Here is a 19,185-nt window from a genome sequence, read left to right as displayed (position 1 = left end):
CGAGCCTAGTAGTAACCTTTCGTTGTTTTTTTATCCTGTGTTTACATATATCAGACCTGCTTCTGTAGGCATACCTGAGATCCTTTCATTTTAATGTTATTATTGCCAGTCACCCAACTTATCCCTATGTCGACTAGACCAATAGACCGCCAACAGGCCGCTACCGCCTACCGCCATTTATAAAACTATGCCCCACTTTACTTTTTGTTTATTACAGCCCGTACTAGTATAGTATTGGCTGGCGTTTTGTCTAAATACTGTCCTAGTATTAGTGGTCAGTACTTAACTGTCATTGCTGACAGCTATACAGAAAATCTTCATCATCTCAGATATTTGCCAATATTAGTCCAGTACTAGTTAAGCGAAAGTGAGTAAGTACTACTAAGCGAAAAAACTCCATTTTGAGAACTAATCTATTGGTAATATATTTAAGTGATATGACAATAAATAATTCATAAACAAAATAATGTGTTGGGACCAATACATTAATCGATTTAACGTTGAATAGATTTAAAATAGTGTCGTACTGGAGAAACAGTTACACGCGAATTTATTTAGTACTAAAAGTCGCATAGTTTCAAGTGCGTACAAGGACGTATGTGCACACATATCGCTAACATCGACTACAAGAGTCCTTACAACCGAATATTTGTGTTGTTGTGATAATTAGAGAGAGTTATGTGAAACCATTTGTTTATATAGTAAACCTTCACTGAAAGAGTTTTAGTAATATACAGTTATAAGTTGTCGGAGATGACTAAATAGCTACATAAAATATAACGATAGTCACAGATCATACAGACTCGTGTGCATAATATTTTTTATGTAGGAGTAGTAACCTTTCATTGGCCTTTTATCTTATGGTCATGATAAAAGAATCACTCTATGTATAGTATATTTTTTTTTGTTATAACAAAAAGTAAAAATCATTTTTAATTTATCATATAAGATGGGTTAGATTCTTATCTTACCGAGGCATATGTTTAAAATTGATGGGTTTAATTTTTAAACTATTGAAATCTTTGCGAATTATTCAAGTATTTTTTTATAATTTGTATACCCCGATTTTCGATAAAATTGTAAAGTAATCATTTTAATGATAGAATCGTTTTTTGAGTTGAAGCACCTCTTCCACCTCAGTGGCACTTTTCTGTTTTATATTTTTTTTTTTTGAACCACCTACTGTAATCACCTACGTCAGTAATATACAAATTACTTCTTATCTAAATGATTATCGTATTTATATTACATTAATAGAAAATTGGTAATATATATAATAGAATACACGTTTAATTGAACTATTGTAATGATTTTTAGAAAATTAATATTTATTATACAAACAAAATGATCAAAAGTTATTTATTTTCTTCTAAAAATATTTCGTACTCTGTTTCAATAAGTTCAACAATTGTAAACAATTTTTGATGTATTTTATCGAGTGAAAATGGTATGACATCAAAATTGTATGCGAAGAAGTGTTTTTTTAGAGGTTTGGGAAATCCCTGGAATAATTTTATCAATATGTCTACTGGTAATTTGTGTGTATTCGTTTCGTACGATTTTGAATGTTTGGTCTCTTTTAAATCTTCTTTATTAATATCCTTAGATGTTAAAATCTGTGTTACGAATTTTTCCACCAAAAAATTCAACTTGAACAATTTATCATAAGAATCAGGATTTATTTGATTTAAGGCATATGATATATTAATAAATAAAAGACTTCTTTCGTCATGGGCCTTCAAATATTCCTGTGCTTCACTCAATACATTTAAAAGTTTTATTACTTTTTCCCAATATTCTTTTTGTGATTCATTGATATATAGTGTTTCATATGCATATACGACAAGTAAACACGCATACCTAGCAGTTCGATAATTCATGGTTTCAATTGCCCCAGTTAGGGTTTTTTCAATAGTACATTGGTATGTTGTTGAATTATTAATGAAATTTTGAAGTGTTACATAATGTACTGAAGGATATAAAACTTTAACAAGATCTTCCTTGGCATATTTCCATAAAAACAAATTTGCGATTTTTTTTAGTTGGTTTATGGTTTTCTCATCATAAACTGTATCATTCACTAAATTCCCACTAATAGGGAGATTACTATTCTGTAAAAATAAATTTAAAATTATATAATATTGTACTATAATTATCTATCTATATTAATAACATATTTATTGCAGAAAACGTTCATTTGAGAGTGTAAAACTACAATAATATGATTTCATTAGTTTGTATAAAACACAATGTCATCGGATCTGTTTATTCCATATGTCACCAACTTAAATGGTCAATAGTGAGAATAGTATGGTCATGAAATATAAATGCAGTTTAAGGATAATCTTTTCGTAATAGTAAAAGTATAATAAATGAAAAATCAAATATTATTATATTGTAATATTTATAGACACAAACTTATATTACACATATATTAAATAAAAAAACCCAGCACAGTATGATCACTAGTAGTGGGAACACGACAGAGTTGTAACGAGTATAGAAAACATTTTATAGCGATTCCCATCATTATCATTAAATGCGCTTCGATGCGAATCGGATAAATTTCATAATTTGTATATTTGTAATTTTAAAACTTCAACGATTTAAAATTTCACTGGAATATTTGCTTTATTAAAAATAACATTTTTCGTTTATCAAAAATACGCCTTTCTTCGATTTCTCATAGTAAAACAATCGTCAAAAATCTTAGGGAATTTTTTTTTTCAATACAAATGTATCAAAATTTCCGGAATATTTTCAAAAGTGAAGTAAATATGTTCAACATTTAATACACGTGTTTCAAGTTTTGAACTCCTCCTTAATAAGGAAATAGATACAGATTATCAAAAAAGTAATGTCTGATGTATAAGATAAGTCGTTCGTTATAAAGAAAATTGTTTGAATTTAAATATTTTTCAAAAATTCAAATGTTAAAATTAATAATAAAAATATACACACATCATTTTTTTGAATACGTTAGCCATTTTTACTACGAAAACAAGTGCTGAGTTCCAAGTTTTTATTTCAAAATAATGTATAATATTACATTAGATTTAATTTAATATGCATATAAAGTTGTTAGTATTTCCGTTGAAAGTTAAGTTAAGTTGAATAATTTAATTTATTGTGCTCAATTTTCCAAATTCTAATAAACATTTTATTTAAAAAAAACTCATTTATATCAAGTTTTATGTATATTCCTATACTTTTCGCGATTAGTCCTGCATTATCTTTAAAATTAAATTTATTCACAAAATATTTATATTAAAAATCAAGTACACTCAATTATTTTTAATATAATGATCAACTTACATAGATTTTAACTACTTTGAAATGAATATTATAGTCTATGTTTTTGATAGATGTCTGCAATGTATTAATACCATTTTCTGCAGATAAAATGATTTCATAATTTGATAATTTTTCAAAGATAATACAATGAATGATACAGTTATAAGTTTCAACGGTTGATATTAAACAGAATTTATTCAATATGATCTATACTTACTGTCGTATGAGCAATATACATGTCTATTTCCGTGACTTAAAATAATGTTTTCTTTTTCAAAAGTCTTGAAAAAATAAATAACAGTAATTAAAAAAAAAAAAATTATATTATTTGGGAAAATCAAAGAAACATTGATTTTTTTTTTTTTTTTGAAATGACGATGGAAAATATTACAAAGATATGTAAAAAAATATTGTACTTATCATAAAAATGAATATATCTTAAAATGTAGACATTAATAATTAAAGAAACAGTAGCTCGATGGAATCATGGCATAGTGGGATAAGAATAAATGATATCTGACAATATTTAAAATCACTATGTAAATTTATCACTAAATATGTGGATAATCTTTAATTATAAGAAATTGGTTGATTATTTTTAAAGCTAAAATAACTCCTATTTCTATCATTATTCCTAATTAGTAGATGCTTTGAAAGTATAATTTATGAATAAATATCTATTAATGTAATTCAATGTAGTACAAAATTGATATTTAATAATTTAGTATAGTAATTTTTTCGGATATTTATAAAAAAAAAATAAAGCAGTTATTACTTTTATGGCAAACGTATATAAAAATTAAAGCACTTGACTCAGAAATGTTTAGATAATAATTTCTTGTTAACTATGAATAAATGGTCTGCAAAAAATTTTCTTCTGTGTCGAAAATATACTATAATTATTCAATTTTTCGTGCTAATTTCAAATCAGCAATTGTATTTTTTCTATCATCAATAATTTTTTATATTATTATTAATTAATTAAAGCCTATAGGAACTGTGTAACTATATAAATATAAGAAAAATAGTTCTGAATATTTCAATTGTAACATCTATTTAAAGACCAAGAGTTACATAGATATTATTAAAAATTCTTTTGATGATTTATTACGACAATAAAATAATTAAAAACACAAAATAATTGTTTTTTAATTGTTACAGATTTTGATTTTTAATATGTTAAACATAATCATTGCAAAATATAATTTTTAACCTATTTTTTTGGCCTTTCAAGTTAATTTTTTGAATGTTTATAATAACAAAAAGTTGAATTTGTTACAATAACTTTTAGCATAACGTTAAGTTTAAAATTTACATTATTAAATAGAAAATTTTATGATAATAAAAAAATAGTATTTTTAAGATTAATATATAGTGATTAAGATTACTATATAGTGTAAATTTATCAGAAAATCTCAATATCTTTTTTGCATTTTTATTGTAGTAGATCACTTAAATAGAAATCATAGTAATCATTTCTAAGTAATTTTTGGTGTTTAAAAAGATTCTACAATTGAAATATTTAGAACATAATTAATCTTAATGATTTAGTTTAACTAAAAAACCAATCAAAATGTTGTTGAAAATATCTATTCAATTGAGTGTAAATACAAAATTTTATTATAATTGTAAAATTTTTTTGTTAAATTCAGGCGAAACTAAAAATTATTTTTTTTTAGATTTATAGACTTTATGTTACCAAAAAATTTGGAATATTATAGACTTAGTAACACACACACAAATAAAGTTCAAAAATTAATATATTACGAAGTACAATTATTTAATTTTGTAGTTGAAACCTATCAAACCTAATTCGACAATAAATTATTTAAAAACATTACAAATTAATGATTTATATGAATTGTTTGTATGGGGAATGTGGGTTAAGTAACTTTCTAATTGATAAAATAGAATCTTTTTCAATTTATAAGGACAATATCTTTAACTAGATAATAGTTGTGATTATTTGATGTATCGTTAAAAAAAGTTGGTCAAGTGTGAGATTTAAATGAGAGCCATAATAAAAATCACATAGTAAAGAAACTTTAATATGAATAAGAAATTTCTTCGAACGAGCGGAGATTATAGTGACGGGGTCCTTGATTTAAGTTGTTGAATATAAATGAGATAAAAATCAAATAAGTAAAAATTATATTTCTAACTTAAAAACGTTGTAAGGTATTTTAAAATAAAAAAAAAACATAATAAAATCGAAAATTTTAACATAAAAATAGCATATGGTAGCCTTTTTCACCATCAAGTTGGAAATTTTTTTTTCCATATTAATGTACATTATATTAGCTTTAATTTAAGATACAAATAAAGTGTCAGTATTTCCGGAACACTTTCAAAAATTAAGTTGAAAAAGTTATTTTTGTGAAAAAATTGTCACTTTGATACCCTCCTCGTGGGCAGGTAATGGGTCAGATTTATAAAAAAGATATACAAAATGATAGGTGATTATTTCACGTACTTATAAAAGAAAAGTTACATGATGATATGGTGATGTACAGGGGTACAGGGGACTCGCAGGGCGAATTTACTACATTTGCTTACTAAGGTACACGCGAATCGATGGGGCGATTGTCTATATAAAAACTAACTATTATATATGTAAAGGCATTATAGAACACTTTGGCAAGGGCTAAAATGGTAACAGCGACACATACACTGCGACTCAAAGGATTTCCACATCGACCGCGTAATGAATCTCTCGCACAACAATCCTAAATAGAAAAAATANCTCGCACAACAATCCTAACAAAATATTTACACATACTGACGCAGATTTCATGAAAGGAAATACTGACCAAGAACTCTCGTTTTTAGTAAATAAATGCCTTTTTATAGTCTCCAAAAGTGGTTTTAAGATTTATGGTGAGATTCTTGAAATATGTTGAATTGGATTCGTTTGGTCAATGTGATTAAATGTTTCTAATGTCGGTGTTGTGGATTGCGTAAGAAGTTAGTTGATTGTTGTGTAAGAAAACGTATTATTTTGTTTTTGAAATATCTTATCCACAGGGGAATACTAATTTAGCGGTGTACTTTTATTAAGTATATATAAAAAGATAATTAGTTATTACATGAGTGACTACAGGGCTAGCTAATGGTTATTTGTCAATATCCGTGCTTGGGATTTAAAATTAAGTTGACACTATAGTAAAATATAAGAAATGAATACAAAACTTTTTCTTAATAAACAAATTGAATAAAATATGGAATTAAAAGTAAAATTATCAATAATGTATTAATCTTTTGATTAATTTAGTGATTACTGATGATACAAGGTGATATACGACTAACATTGTATTTATTTTAATAATATGTGATTTATAAATGTAAAAATGACGTATTTAAATATTCAATAAGACATACATACGATTATAAGATTTATTTTAGTTTTTGAATGACTAGTACTACTGTTATCATCCTATAAAAATAAAGTACAATACCAATACATTTTTAATTTTTCACTATAAATATTTAGAAAATTTTAATTATAACTATTATTATTGTCAAAAATATCTGCGAGCCAAATACATTCTCATTTTTTTATGTAACAAATAAAAAAAATTACCACCATCTCCCATAAAAAAAAAAATGAACCAATAACGAGTAAATTTTAATTTCTTGGGAAAGTTAATCTCTACCCACTCACACTGGGCACACTTATGATCAAGATACTTACATAACGCAAAAGAATTTCTGCAAAAATTTTTTTCTCATTCACAAAAGTCTAAAATAAAATCAAGTACAATTATTCAGTTTGGTGATAATAGAAACATTAAATCAACAGCACTACGTATATTTATGGCTTAATAAATAAGTCACAATAATAGTTTTTCAAAATTTTATAGAGGTAAAAGAAAAAACTTAAAATAAACTTCTAATAAAAATATAATAGATATACATAGTTATTTGGCTTTTATTATAGCAATAAATAGTATTATAACTTATAACAAAATCTAATAAGTCTCAACTTCTAAGAAATATCTAATTGTACTACAATATTAAAAGTTTCCCTGACCATTGTTTTATTATGAGAATCGTAAAAAATACTATTTATTATCAAAGTGAAAATGAAACGGTATTTTCAATAAAGCAATAATTTAATAAGCATTATATTCGAGTGTAAATCAAAGAAATTATAAAATTACAAATATATATATATACAGAGTGATTCATTAAGGATAAGACACTCGTTTACTCAGTAACTATTGAAAATTTTTAATTTTTGGTTCCCATTTATAAAAACTCGAGTTAATGGTTTTTAACCTAGAAGGGATGAAAAATATCATGTTTTTACTACATATTTTGTAGTGTTTTTTGAATCAAACAATATTTTCCTTACCAAAAATTAAAAATTTTCAATAGTTACTCAGTAAACGAGCGTCTTATCCTTAATGAATCACTCTGTATATATAAAAAGATAGCATAGTGTGGACATGGCATAATTTGCTGATTTCAACTAATTGATTCGCTTGATTACCCTAAACTAAATGTAAAGTATTGCAGTAAATGAGTAAAAAAATTAATATTCTTTATAAATTTCACTTAATATTACACTAATTAAAAACATATTTTTATTAAGAGTATGTGCTATATAATATATAATTATATAAAAAATCATAAATTTTATTTTAAATGTATTTGGTTTAGGGTTTTTGAAAAATTAGAAATGTTATATTGCTCACTTGCATTTATACCTTTTTGATAGTTAGCAATAAAAATAAAAACAATAATGCTATCAAATTTTACAATCATATTAAACTGGGTTATACGATATGGTCAAACTAAAAACTATTAGTTTGTTTCCCGTGTTTCTCATATTATATTACTTAGTATAATGCCTGCTTAAAATAAGTTCTCACCATTTCTAAAGCCTTGCACCTTACAAACTCCTAAAATAAATTAAAACATTTGTACGACAAAATAGTTTTATTTAACATTGTACAATGATATCACAATCTAAGTGATAACAATACGCCATAAAAACTTACTCTTAGGCCTAATATACAACTTGGAATGGTAATAAATTTAGCATCAAACACCTATAATATAATTAAATTTTTAAATTATTAACATTCAATAATTTAAAAATAGATTAATTTAATTAATTTATTGATGCTGCAACTTACATATCTACTACCGTATAAGGACTTGAATATATTTATTCTTCCTTTCTATATGAAAAAAAAAAACTTTTTAATTTGATAAATTATAATAACAGTAATTGTTATGTTTTATATTTCAAGATGTCACATGAAAATTATATTAAAAGCATCTTATCTAAATTATTAAATTAATCACTAATTATTAAACTTTATTTAAATTACATTGTTAATTAAAAGTATATTTCCAAAAAAAAAACTAAACAGAAAAATTAAAAAAACAGATTTTGTTTTATAAAACATTTTTTAAGAATATGATAATTTAATTATTATACCCTCTTAAATTTTAGAATATATTGTATTGATTTTATCATTTTTATGGATATTAAAGTAAATAAAATATTAAAAAACATAAATTAAAGTATTAAAAATATTGGAAAAATGTTTTTAATATTTTGNAAAACATAAATTAAAGTATTAAAAATATTGGAAAAATGTTTTTAATATTTTGTTAATAGCGTATTTACACATATTAGATGACAAAAATATACAAAGTATTTTATTATTTATACATGAAGTGTGAAAAAAATACTATTTACTTTTTCACTTTTAAATTTAAAAGACTGCCTAGTAGAATGAACACTTATGAATCGCAATAAAAAATTCTAATATTTTTCTCTTTAAGTGTTAATTTTTAGTGATTGGCATTTTCGAATATTTTAAACTATCGAATAACTATTCGAATAGTTTTTATACAACCGAATAGTTTATTTTTGGCATAAACTATTCGAATAGACTATCGAATAGTTTGTTGTGGTTGATGATTTTTACCGCACTCGCGTTAAAGTACTAAGGAAAAGAAACACAACACCTTTTTTTGGTTCCAAGTAATGTTGTAAGATTATTTGATGTTGAACAAAACTTTAGATTGCTCTATATAAAATGTATAACGGAAACAAAACACAGTAAGCAGTTTTGACGGAAGATATACACATGTGTGTACGCGGAGACAACATATCGTAACGGCGTGTTCGGCGCTGTGTTGCTGACGGCCAGCGATCCAATCTGTACGGTGTCGCGGAGATGACTTGACGTACATTTGCGGCGGGTCGTAGATGGACGTGCGGCACTTGCTGGACTTTGTACCGTGGCGTATGGCACGCGGTGTTAGTCAGTCAAACTACCATATGCACGCAGTAGGGCGACGGCTGATAAAGGTGTCACGGGGCTCCGTGTATAGAGAACGCCGCGGGACCGTGTCGAGTTTTAAAGACTATTCGAATATATTGTGTAACTATCGAATATTTTTTGAATGACTATCGAATAGTTCGATAGTTTCTATTCGATATTTCCCATCACTATTAATTTTATTATTATGCCAAATAAATAAGTATAGTTTTAGATATAGCTGTAATTAGTTTACAACTTAATAGGGAAATTTGTTAAACTTTGTTATTAATATTATTTCTTTTTTTTAGTAAAACTATAATATAGTTTTAAAAATGTATATGGGTTACCAATAAATCTTTAGGGTGTCTTTAATATGATTTTATAAATCACATTCAAATATTCTAATATTTTTCTCTGTAAACGTAAATTTTCATAATATACCAAATTCAGAACTATAGTCCTAATTATAGTTACAATTAGAGAACATCTTAACAGGGAATTATTTTACTTCTTTCTTTTAATAAAACTATAAAAAAATTTTAAAAACGCATATACATTACCAAAAATCTTTAGGGTGACTCGAAGAACAAAGGTATTCTTAAGATGTACATTTAGGTCATCTTTTAACCTAACCCAACCGGTAAAAAATTAAAAATAAATTGTTTTTCAATTTGCATACTCGTTTAAAAAAAAATCTATACATGTTCTTGACAGTTTAATCAGACTAAGTATTATAAATTTTATTTATTTTTAAAATGAATATAGATTTAGTTACTTAAAAGTTAAGAGCTAAAAATGTTTATAAACAGAATATTGTATTGTTTAAAAAAAAATTGAAAAGTATTGCATTATTATAATTTATTTAATGGGTATTATTAAAAAGCAAATTTACATGCATTTATCAAATTTTTTAAGTTTTACAAACATATCATCAGCCAGTATAAACCAGACCGTAGCATAGTAGAATTTAAATGTAAATGACCCACCTGATTTTTTCATATAGTACTATGTTCGACGTACTAAGTTTTTTCCATAACTCTAGGGAAAAAGGAATAAAAAAACTGTCAGACTAGTAGTATGGGCGATGACGATCTATTTTAATACAATTCAAACAACTAATAACAATTTAAATAAATTGAAAAATACATTGTTCAAAATAAAACCAAATTTACAAATTCTTATATTTTTAACACATTTCAAGTCGTGATTAACAATTATTACAGATTTTGAAATGACATAATGACAAATAAAATAAAATAGGCGTAAGTTTGGATAACCTTTGATATTGCTGCATTGACTGTGTTCTATTGGACCATGGAAAATTATTTGTATTTAATACTATTTAGTATAATAAAATGGTTATCATTGCAATAATGCTCAAACAGGCGACTTGACATCGGTCAATATGAATGTAGGTCTTTTATACCGAGCCTTAAGATTGCAAAGCACGTCTTCATTGATAAAATGTGAGGCTTACTACACTCGACATGACAAAATAGTTAACGTACTAATTTATGAAAAAATTTTTATTTTAAAATAAATAATTTACGAATATTCAATGAGCAAAAATAAGCAATGTGTCAGAATGATAAGGTAGAATAGAATAATTATATTAAAATAATTAAAGTATATTAATTCAATTAAAGTTCATGTTTCATAGAAAAACTCGTGGCAATGTACGTGTAAAAATGAATGGACTAAATAAAAGAAGATTATTGTACAGATTTAAAGTTTGATTAATTGCAAGTAGAAGATCGGTCGTCGAGATAATTTTTTTTTTTTTAATCTATAGTACATAACATAAACCTTCATTTGACATATGTTTAAAGGTCGCTGTTGAAAAATATTTCATATTCTGTTTCAATAAGTGTACAAATTTTAAACAATTTTTCATTTATATTATTTAGTGTAGTTGGTATTTCCTCAAACTTGTATGTCAAGACGTGTTCTTCGAGAGGTTTCGGAAATCCTTTAAATAATTTTTCTAATGCATATACTGGTAATATATGTGTATTCATTGTGTTACATTTTGAATGTCTGGTTTGTATTAAATCTTCGTCGTTTATTTCCTCAGATGTTAAAAGAATTTTGGTGAAATTTGTCACCATAACAGACAACATAAACAATGTATCATAGCTATTGGTTTTCAAACCCATTTTTCTAAATATATCTGATATATTTAAAAAAAAATATATATTTTTATTGTGCCGGGACAAATATAACTGTGCTGCGTTTAATATTTTTATAAACTTTAATACTTTGTCCCAACATAGTGTTTGACTAATATATAGTGCTTCATATGCATATACGACAAGCAAACACGCATACTTAGCAGTTCGATAGCTCATAATATCCAATGCCGTAGTTAGAGTTTCTTGAACAGTTTTTCGAAATGTCGTTGAATTATTAATGAAATTTTCAAGTGTTATATTAGGACATGAAGGATATAAAATTGAAACAAGATCCTCTTTGGCGTATTTCCATAAAAAAAAATTTTGGACCTTAAAAAGTTGATTTTTGATTTCTTCATCATAAACCGTAGTATTCTCTAATTTTTCATTAATATAAATATTACTGTCCTGTTAAAAATAAAATTACAAATTATATAAAATTTTACTATAATTATCTGTCAATATTAATCATTTATTTAACAGCAACAAGCGTTTAGTTGAGGTAACAAAAACTAAAATAATATTATTAACACAATATCATCGCATATATTTACCCACTTACTCTTAGCTGGGTCGAAAAAACTCAAGTTATGAATAAAGAGGCTAGTATGGTCATGAAATATGGTTGCAATTAAAGAATAACGTGTCAGCAGATGTATTATTAATTAAAAATAAAAATTTTCTAATTTTGTAATATTTATAAACTATAACATTAATTACACATTTATTAAATAAAAAAATCAGCATAGTGAGATCACTATTAGTGGGGATACGGAAGAGTTGGAACAAATATTGATAAAATTTTACAGCTATTAACATCATTATCATACAAACGATTCAATGCAAATCTGTTAAATTACATAATTTGTACATTTGTAATTCTAAAATTTCACTCGTATATTAAATTATTTGCTTTATTGAAAAAATAACGTCTTTCGTTTTTCCAAAATACGACTTTCTACGATTTCTCATAGTAGAGCAATCGTCAAGAAACATCAGGAAAATAAATTTTTTTTTAATACATAGGTATCAGAATTATAATAAAAGAATTAGTCGTAATAAAAAAATTGTATTAATTCAAACATTTATCAAAAAATCAAATATAAAATTAATAATTAACACATCCACACACCCATCTTGTTTTTAAATACGTTAGCCATTTTTAATACGAAAACAAGCACTGAAGTCAATTTTTTTATTTCAAAATAAATTATAAAATATATTATATTAGCTTTAATTTAAGATACATACAAAGTTATTAGTATTCTCTTAACATTTTTAAAAGTTAAGTTGAATAAGTTTTTTTTTTGCAAAATTTATTATGTTGAATCTCCTCTTTTTATTCGATTTTATAACGTATAAATTAAGTTAATTTAAATGTTATAATTCAAAAGCATTTTAAAAGTGAGTGTGATAATAGAAGGACGGAGTCCCCCTACTTATTTGGAGTACAATCTGGCTTCCCCTTTAAGTGGAATCCCAAAAATCCGGGGAGATGCTTTAATTTTGAGCACTGAAGAGTAGAAACCGTATTAGGAAGTTACTAATATTTTCCTTTATTCTTTTCTTCTTCTTCCTCACTTTAATCCCAACTACTTGGAATCGGCCACCTTTATCCTAAACTTCCACTTGACATGATCTCCCACATTATCTACGCTCACATCAGCTATCCTCAAATCGCATTTAATAGCATCCGTCCATCACTTTTTTGGTCTTCTTCTACCTCTTCTTCCTTCAACATTCATTTCTATNACGCTTTAATTTTGAGCACTGAAGAGTAGAAACCGTATTAGGAAGTTACTAATATTTTTCTTTATTCTTCTCTTCTTCTTCCTCACTTTAATCCCAACTACTTGGAATCGGCCACCTTTATCCTAAACTTCCATTTGACATGATCTCCCTATTATCTACGCTCACATCAGCTGTCCTCAAATCGCATTTAATAGCATCCGTCCATCACTTTTTTGGTCTTCTTCTACCTCTTCTTCCTTCAACATTCATTTCTATAACTGTTCTTACAGCTTCCGATTCTTCTTCCTCATAACATGACCAAACCAACTAAGTCTATTTTCTCTCATCTTATCCTCGACTGACGCTACACCTATACTCCCTCTTATATACTCGTTCCTTATTCTATCATCTCTAGTCACTCCACTCATCCATCTAAGCATTCTCATCACTGCTACACTCATTCTCTACTCTACTTACTTATCAACCGCCCAACACTCTGAACCATAAAATATAGCTGGCCTTATTACAGTCTCACTAATCTATTCCTTTAATGAGATAATTTTTTTTAAGTAAGTATGTTTGCTTATTATAATCAATACCATTTTTAGCCTTTGATAGGAGAAAATTCGATGTGATTCGGGAATTTTTTAAGAACTATAGTCCCCTCTCGTAGTTTTTCCAACTTAAACCACTGAGTTCACGCAAATATTTTAATCATAATAATATACTTACATAAATTTTAACTACTTTGAAATAAATGTTTTTGTTGACTTTATTAAAAAATGTCTGCAGACCATAAAAACCATATGCTGTAAATAAAATGATTTCATAATTTCATAATTTTTTCAAAAATATTACAATCATGATATTTACCATCGTATGAGAACTTATGTTTTTTTTTGTAACTTAAAATAATGTTTTCTTTACCAAAAGTCTTAAAAATACAAATAACAATGATTAAAAGATAATATTTTATAATATATGGAAAGGTCAGGCAAAATTGTGTTTATTTTTTCGAAAAGAATATTTAATGAAATTTTAGACAACAAAATAAACGATTTTAATTTTCCAATATTTTTTCTGTGTTTGTCTTTTTTGGGCTCTGTTGAAAAACCATAGTAATTATACATGTGTTTAAATATTGTGATATTATCGACATTGATATTATATTGAAAAATTTTGATTTTATTGAAATCGGTTTAAATAGGCTTGTCAAAAATTTAATTTTAAGTTTAATTTGAATTTTACATAGACTAATCATATCTGTTTCAATGTTAATTCTGAATCGTCTATTTTGAATATGACGTGAATTTTTTGAAAAAACATATTATCAATACATTAAAACTCAAAATGTGGTTTTTTGGTATAAACAATTAAAAGTCGTCTATTTAATTAAAAACATTAAACTATGGAAATCATAAATTAATAATAGACACTGTGTTGCACAAGCACTGACAGTTCTACCACAGCAGCGAATACTAGTACTGGACCAATACTGGCATGTCAAAGATTTGATAAAGTTTACCGATGTCGGTTGGCAATGAGCGGTCATCTGGGGATGGGCAACGAATAGTTTTACTGCCATATTGAAACGCCAGTGTTCTGCCAGCAATGGCAGCCAATTATTGATCACTAATAGTAGGACAGTATTTAGACAAGACGTCAGCCAATACTATACTAGTGTGGATTCTAATAAACAAAAAATATAGTGGGGTATAATTTTAAAATGGCTGTCGTTGGTAGAGGTCTAATAACGGTCTAACTATCGGTCTCGTCAACACAGTGGTAAGTTGGGTTACTAACAATAATAATATTGAAGTAAAAGGATCGCGGGTTATGTGTGCTTACAGAAGCTGGTCTGATATATGTTAACATAGCAAAAAATTTTAATAACATTTAATATGGCTCCTATATAAAAATATTATACACATAAATCAGAATAAAGATTTGATATAAAGTTGCAAACACGAACGAACGCTAAAATTTTAAATAATATTAATTTCTTATGGAAATATTTAAATAAAAATGAATTGAAAAAAACTTATTTTGGGTAAAAATATGATAAATCATCTAGAAACAATGATCACTACACCCAGAGAAAAACCTCGATCTATATAATAAATTCATTGTTCAATTTGATAAATATATCATTACTATTGAATCAATGATATCTTTATCAATATGATATTTTTTTTTCTTGTCTTGAACAATAATTATTTATAAGAATAGTTATTTTGTTCGTATTAATAAAACATTATCATAAACCCTTGATAAAATTTCACTTTCAATTTTGATTGAGGTTTTTCTTTGGGTGTAGATGAAATAATATGTGTAAAAACAAAGTCCTAAGAAAAAAATATTTACATAACTGACGCACATTTCATATGTGAAAATATTAACTAAATACATAATATTTTTTCTGTAATATATAAAAATTATCTGTATAAGTGATTTAGCGATCTCTGGTGATATTCTTATGATATGTTTAATTGGATTTTAATTTTCAATGCAATTGAATTTTTTTAGTGACGGTGTTATGGATTGTGTAAGAAGTTAGTTGATTATTGTGTAAGAAAACGTATTATTTTGTTTTTGAAATTTCTATTCCACTGAGGAATACTATATTAGGGTTATATTTTTATTAAGTATAAATAGAAAGTTTATTAGTTATAAAATATATGACTACATGGCTAGCTAATAGATATTTGTCAATACCGTTGCTTGACAACAATTTTTGCTTGGAATTTAAAATTATTTGTTAAAATAAAGTTGATACCATTAAAAAGTATAAGATATGAATATAAAACTTTTCAAAAATAAACAAATGGAATAAAATATGGATTAAAATTATTTTAAGCAAAATTCTCAATAATATATTTATTTATGATTAATTAAATGATTACTGATAAACAAATAACCTTTTTAGTTTTTTATTATACGTGATTTTTAGATGTTAAAAATGTTGTGTTTAAATTTATAATGAAAGATACATACAATATTAATATGTATTGTGTTTTTTTGTTTACTCGTACTACTGTCGTCATCCTATAAAAATAAAATAAAATACTTATACATTTTTTACTAAAAATAAATATATTTAGAGTATTTTATTTATTATTATTATTAAAGATAGCTGCTAGCTATAGAAATTTTCATGTTTTTTTTTAATTATTACCCACCTCTCCCTTCAAAAAAAAAAAAAATTAACTCGTAACAAGTAGATTTCAGATTTTTAGAAGGATTGATCTCTACCCTCTCACATGGAGTACACTTATTATCAAGATACTTACATAACGCAAACCAATTTCTGCAAAAATTCTTCTCTCATTTACAAAAGTCTGAAATAAAATCCAGTACAATTATTCAGTTTGGTAATAATCAGAAATTTTATTTTGGTGGCACTACATAAATCTATGGCTTATAATAAAAGCTCATAAGTCAAAAAATAGATAATATAATTACTTATGACAAAGTCTCATAAGTTTCAACTTCTAACTATAATATTGTATTATTACTTATAATATTAATATATGATAATATGATCTTATCATTTTTACATGTATGTCAACATATTATGATAATACAAAATTACTAATACTTGGTTCTCTTATTTAAAATACAAAATAACCAGTTAATTATGGGAAAAAATCTACTTATTGTAGAGTTTATTAAGTATCGCCTACACACAGGGCCCACATTATAATTAACCAATAAAAATTGAAAGTCCCTGCTTCCAAGATCACGCTAAGGATTGCTAGATTACCCCTTCTGAAAATAAAAAGCCATTTTTCAACGTCAATATCAGTTCTTTCAGTAATTTTAAAATACACAAAATCTACAACACTCTACTCAATATTTCACTCTCCGAGACTTGGTCGTTTATTTTAATTAATTTGGATTTAAATTATTTTTCTTTAAAACTAAATGATACATAGAAATTTCAAAGTGAATTTTTAATTTTTGTTAATTTATTCATTAAATAATAATGTTTTATTTTTCTTATTGTGAAAATAAATATCAAATAATATTTTAAAAAATTAAACTTTTTTTTAATTATTTTATTTTAATAAAAAATCCAACCCAACTTTAAATTTTTATGTAATAGTAAAAATTTTTTGTGAGCTTTTCTTATTGAGTAGCTAGAATTAGATTTTAATGTCTTTGTTTTAGCGAACATGCCGCCGATTTCTGACGATTTCTTTAATCGTAAAAAATAGTATTTATTGTCAAAGCAAAAATAAAACTATATTTTAAATAAAACAAATAATTTAAAAAGCATTTGATATTCGAGTGTAAATCATAGAAGTTATAAAATTACAAATTGGAAATACAACAGATATGCATCGAACAACTTTATGATTTTTACCACTGTCTAATATCATCTATACCATATTGCAATCTCACAGTGTTAAGCTACAAAATTTTTATTTATTGTAAGATAAAGGATCGTAGATTGTTTTTGGGAACAAATTACTTTATTTTCTTGATCAGTCTCCAATTTGTGTTATAAAAATTACTTGGAGTCGCTCAATCCGGAATCAAGAACATTTACAGATTAATAATACAATATTTACTAAAACTACATTAATAATAATTATCAGAAATAATTATTTTTTAACAAACTGTATATTGTTCAAACGTTATGTAAATCAATGTTTTATTAGATATGACAATAATCGTTTCATTAATTCGCTTGATTTCCCCAAACCAAATACACTGTATTGCCCAAAATGGGTTAAAAATAATTTCTTTTTAAAATTCCACGTATTATTACACTAATTAAGAACATATTTTAATTAAGAGTATTTACTATGTAATATATAATTATATAAAAAAATAAATTTTATTTTAATTGTATTGTTGGCTTAAGGTTATTTAAAAAATTAGATATTTTATATTGCTCACTTTCATTTATACTTTTTTGGTAGTTAACAATAAAACAATATCAATAATGTTATCAAATTTTATGATCATGTTAAACTGAGTTATACGATATAGTTAAACTAGAATCTGTATAAGTAAAAAATTCTAGTTTATGAGAGTGTCATTCTCCCATTTTCCCTTATTATTTTTAACTCGGTTATAATGCCTGCTTAAAATAACTTCTTACCATTTTTAAATTCTTACACTCAACATATTTCTAAAATAAATAAAAAAAAATTTTGCAACAAAGTATATTTGATAAACATTGCAAAATAATAACACAATCTAAGTGATAACTATATATGATAAAAACTTACTTTTAAACTATTTAAACAGTTTGGTTCATAAATCGAATGAGCATTTGAATTCTATAATATAATTCATGAATGTTAATAATTTATAATAGATTAATTTATAAAATTGTTGATGATGCAACTTACATTATTATTATTTATAGGCGAACTAATAATTATTCCTCCTTCCTATATAAAAAAAAGATACTTTTAAATTTGGTAAATTATATTAACAGTAATTGTTATGTTTTATATTTCAAAATGCCACGTGAAAATTATATTAAAAGCACCTTAACTAAATTATTAAATTAATTATTAATTAATAAACTTTGTTTAAATTACATGGTCAATTAAAATTATATTTCCATTAACATTTCCAAAAAAAAAACCATACGCAAAAATTAAAAAAACAAAATTTGTTTTATAATTCATTTTTTAAGAATATTATAATCTAATTATTTTACCGACTTAAATTTTAGAATATATTGT

At 25.2% G+C, this 19,185-nt stretch overlaps 2 protein-coding genes across 2 annotated transcripts; both read right to left on the bottom strand.

The window, feature by feature from the left end:
* Positions 1 to 459: 459 nt before the first annotated feature.
* On the bottom strand, positions 460 to 8,723 carry LOC126906971 (uncharacterized). The gene is made up of 9 exons (XM_050687950.1): positions 8,634 to 8,723; positions 8,436 to 8,480; positions 8,298 to 8,348; positions 8,169 to 8,198; positions 6,986 to 7,033; positions 6,677 to 6,727; positions 3,512 to 3,575; positions 3,316 to 3,392; positions 460 to 2,111 (listed from the first exon to the last, which is right to left on the bottom strand). Exons 1-9 carry the CDS (start codon positions 8,709 to 8,711, stop codon positions 1,356 to 1,358), a joined length of 1,200 nt encoding a protein of 399 aa, XP_050543907.1. The 5' UTR covers positions 8,712 to 8,723; the 3' UTR covers positions 460 to 1,355.
* Positions 8,724 to 10,651: 1,928 nt separating this feature from the next.
* On the bottom strand, positions 10,652 to 19,156 carry LOC126906969 (uncharacterized). The gene is made up of 9 exons (XM_050687944.1): positions 19,039 to 19,156; positions 18,844 to 18,885; positions 18,721 to 18,771; positions 18,591 to 18,620; positions 16,771 to 16,818; positions 16,475 to 16,525; positions 14,354 to 14,414; positions 14,213 to 14,289; positions 10,652 to 12,157 (listed from the first exon to the last, which is right to left on the bottom strand). Exons 1-9 carry the CDS (start codon positions 19,126 to 19,128, stop codon positions 11,402 to 11,404), a joined length of 1,206 nt encoding a protein of 401 aa, XP_050543901.1. The 5' UTR covers positions 19,129 to 19,156; the 3' UTR covers positions 10,652 to 11,401.
* Between the last annotated feature and the right edge of the window lie 29 nt (positions 19,157 to 19,185).

Source organism: Daktulosphaira vitifoliae, unplaced genomic scaffold, assembly GCF_025091365.1.
Source record: "Daktulosphaira vitifoliae isolate Bord-2020 unplaced genomic scaffold, ASM2509136v1 Scaffold_5, whole genome shotgun sequence".
Taxonomy (NCBI): Eukaryota; Metazoa; Arthropoda; class Insecta; order Hemiptera; family Phylloxeridae; genus Daktulosphaira; species Daktulosphaira vitifoliae.
The sequence above is the reverse complement of the archived record's forward strand: the minus strand, read 5'-3'. Positions and strand labels throughout refer to the sequence as shown.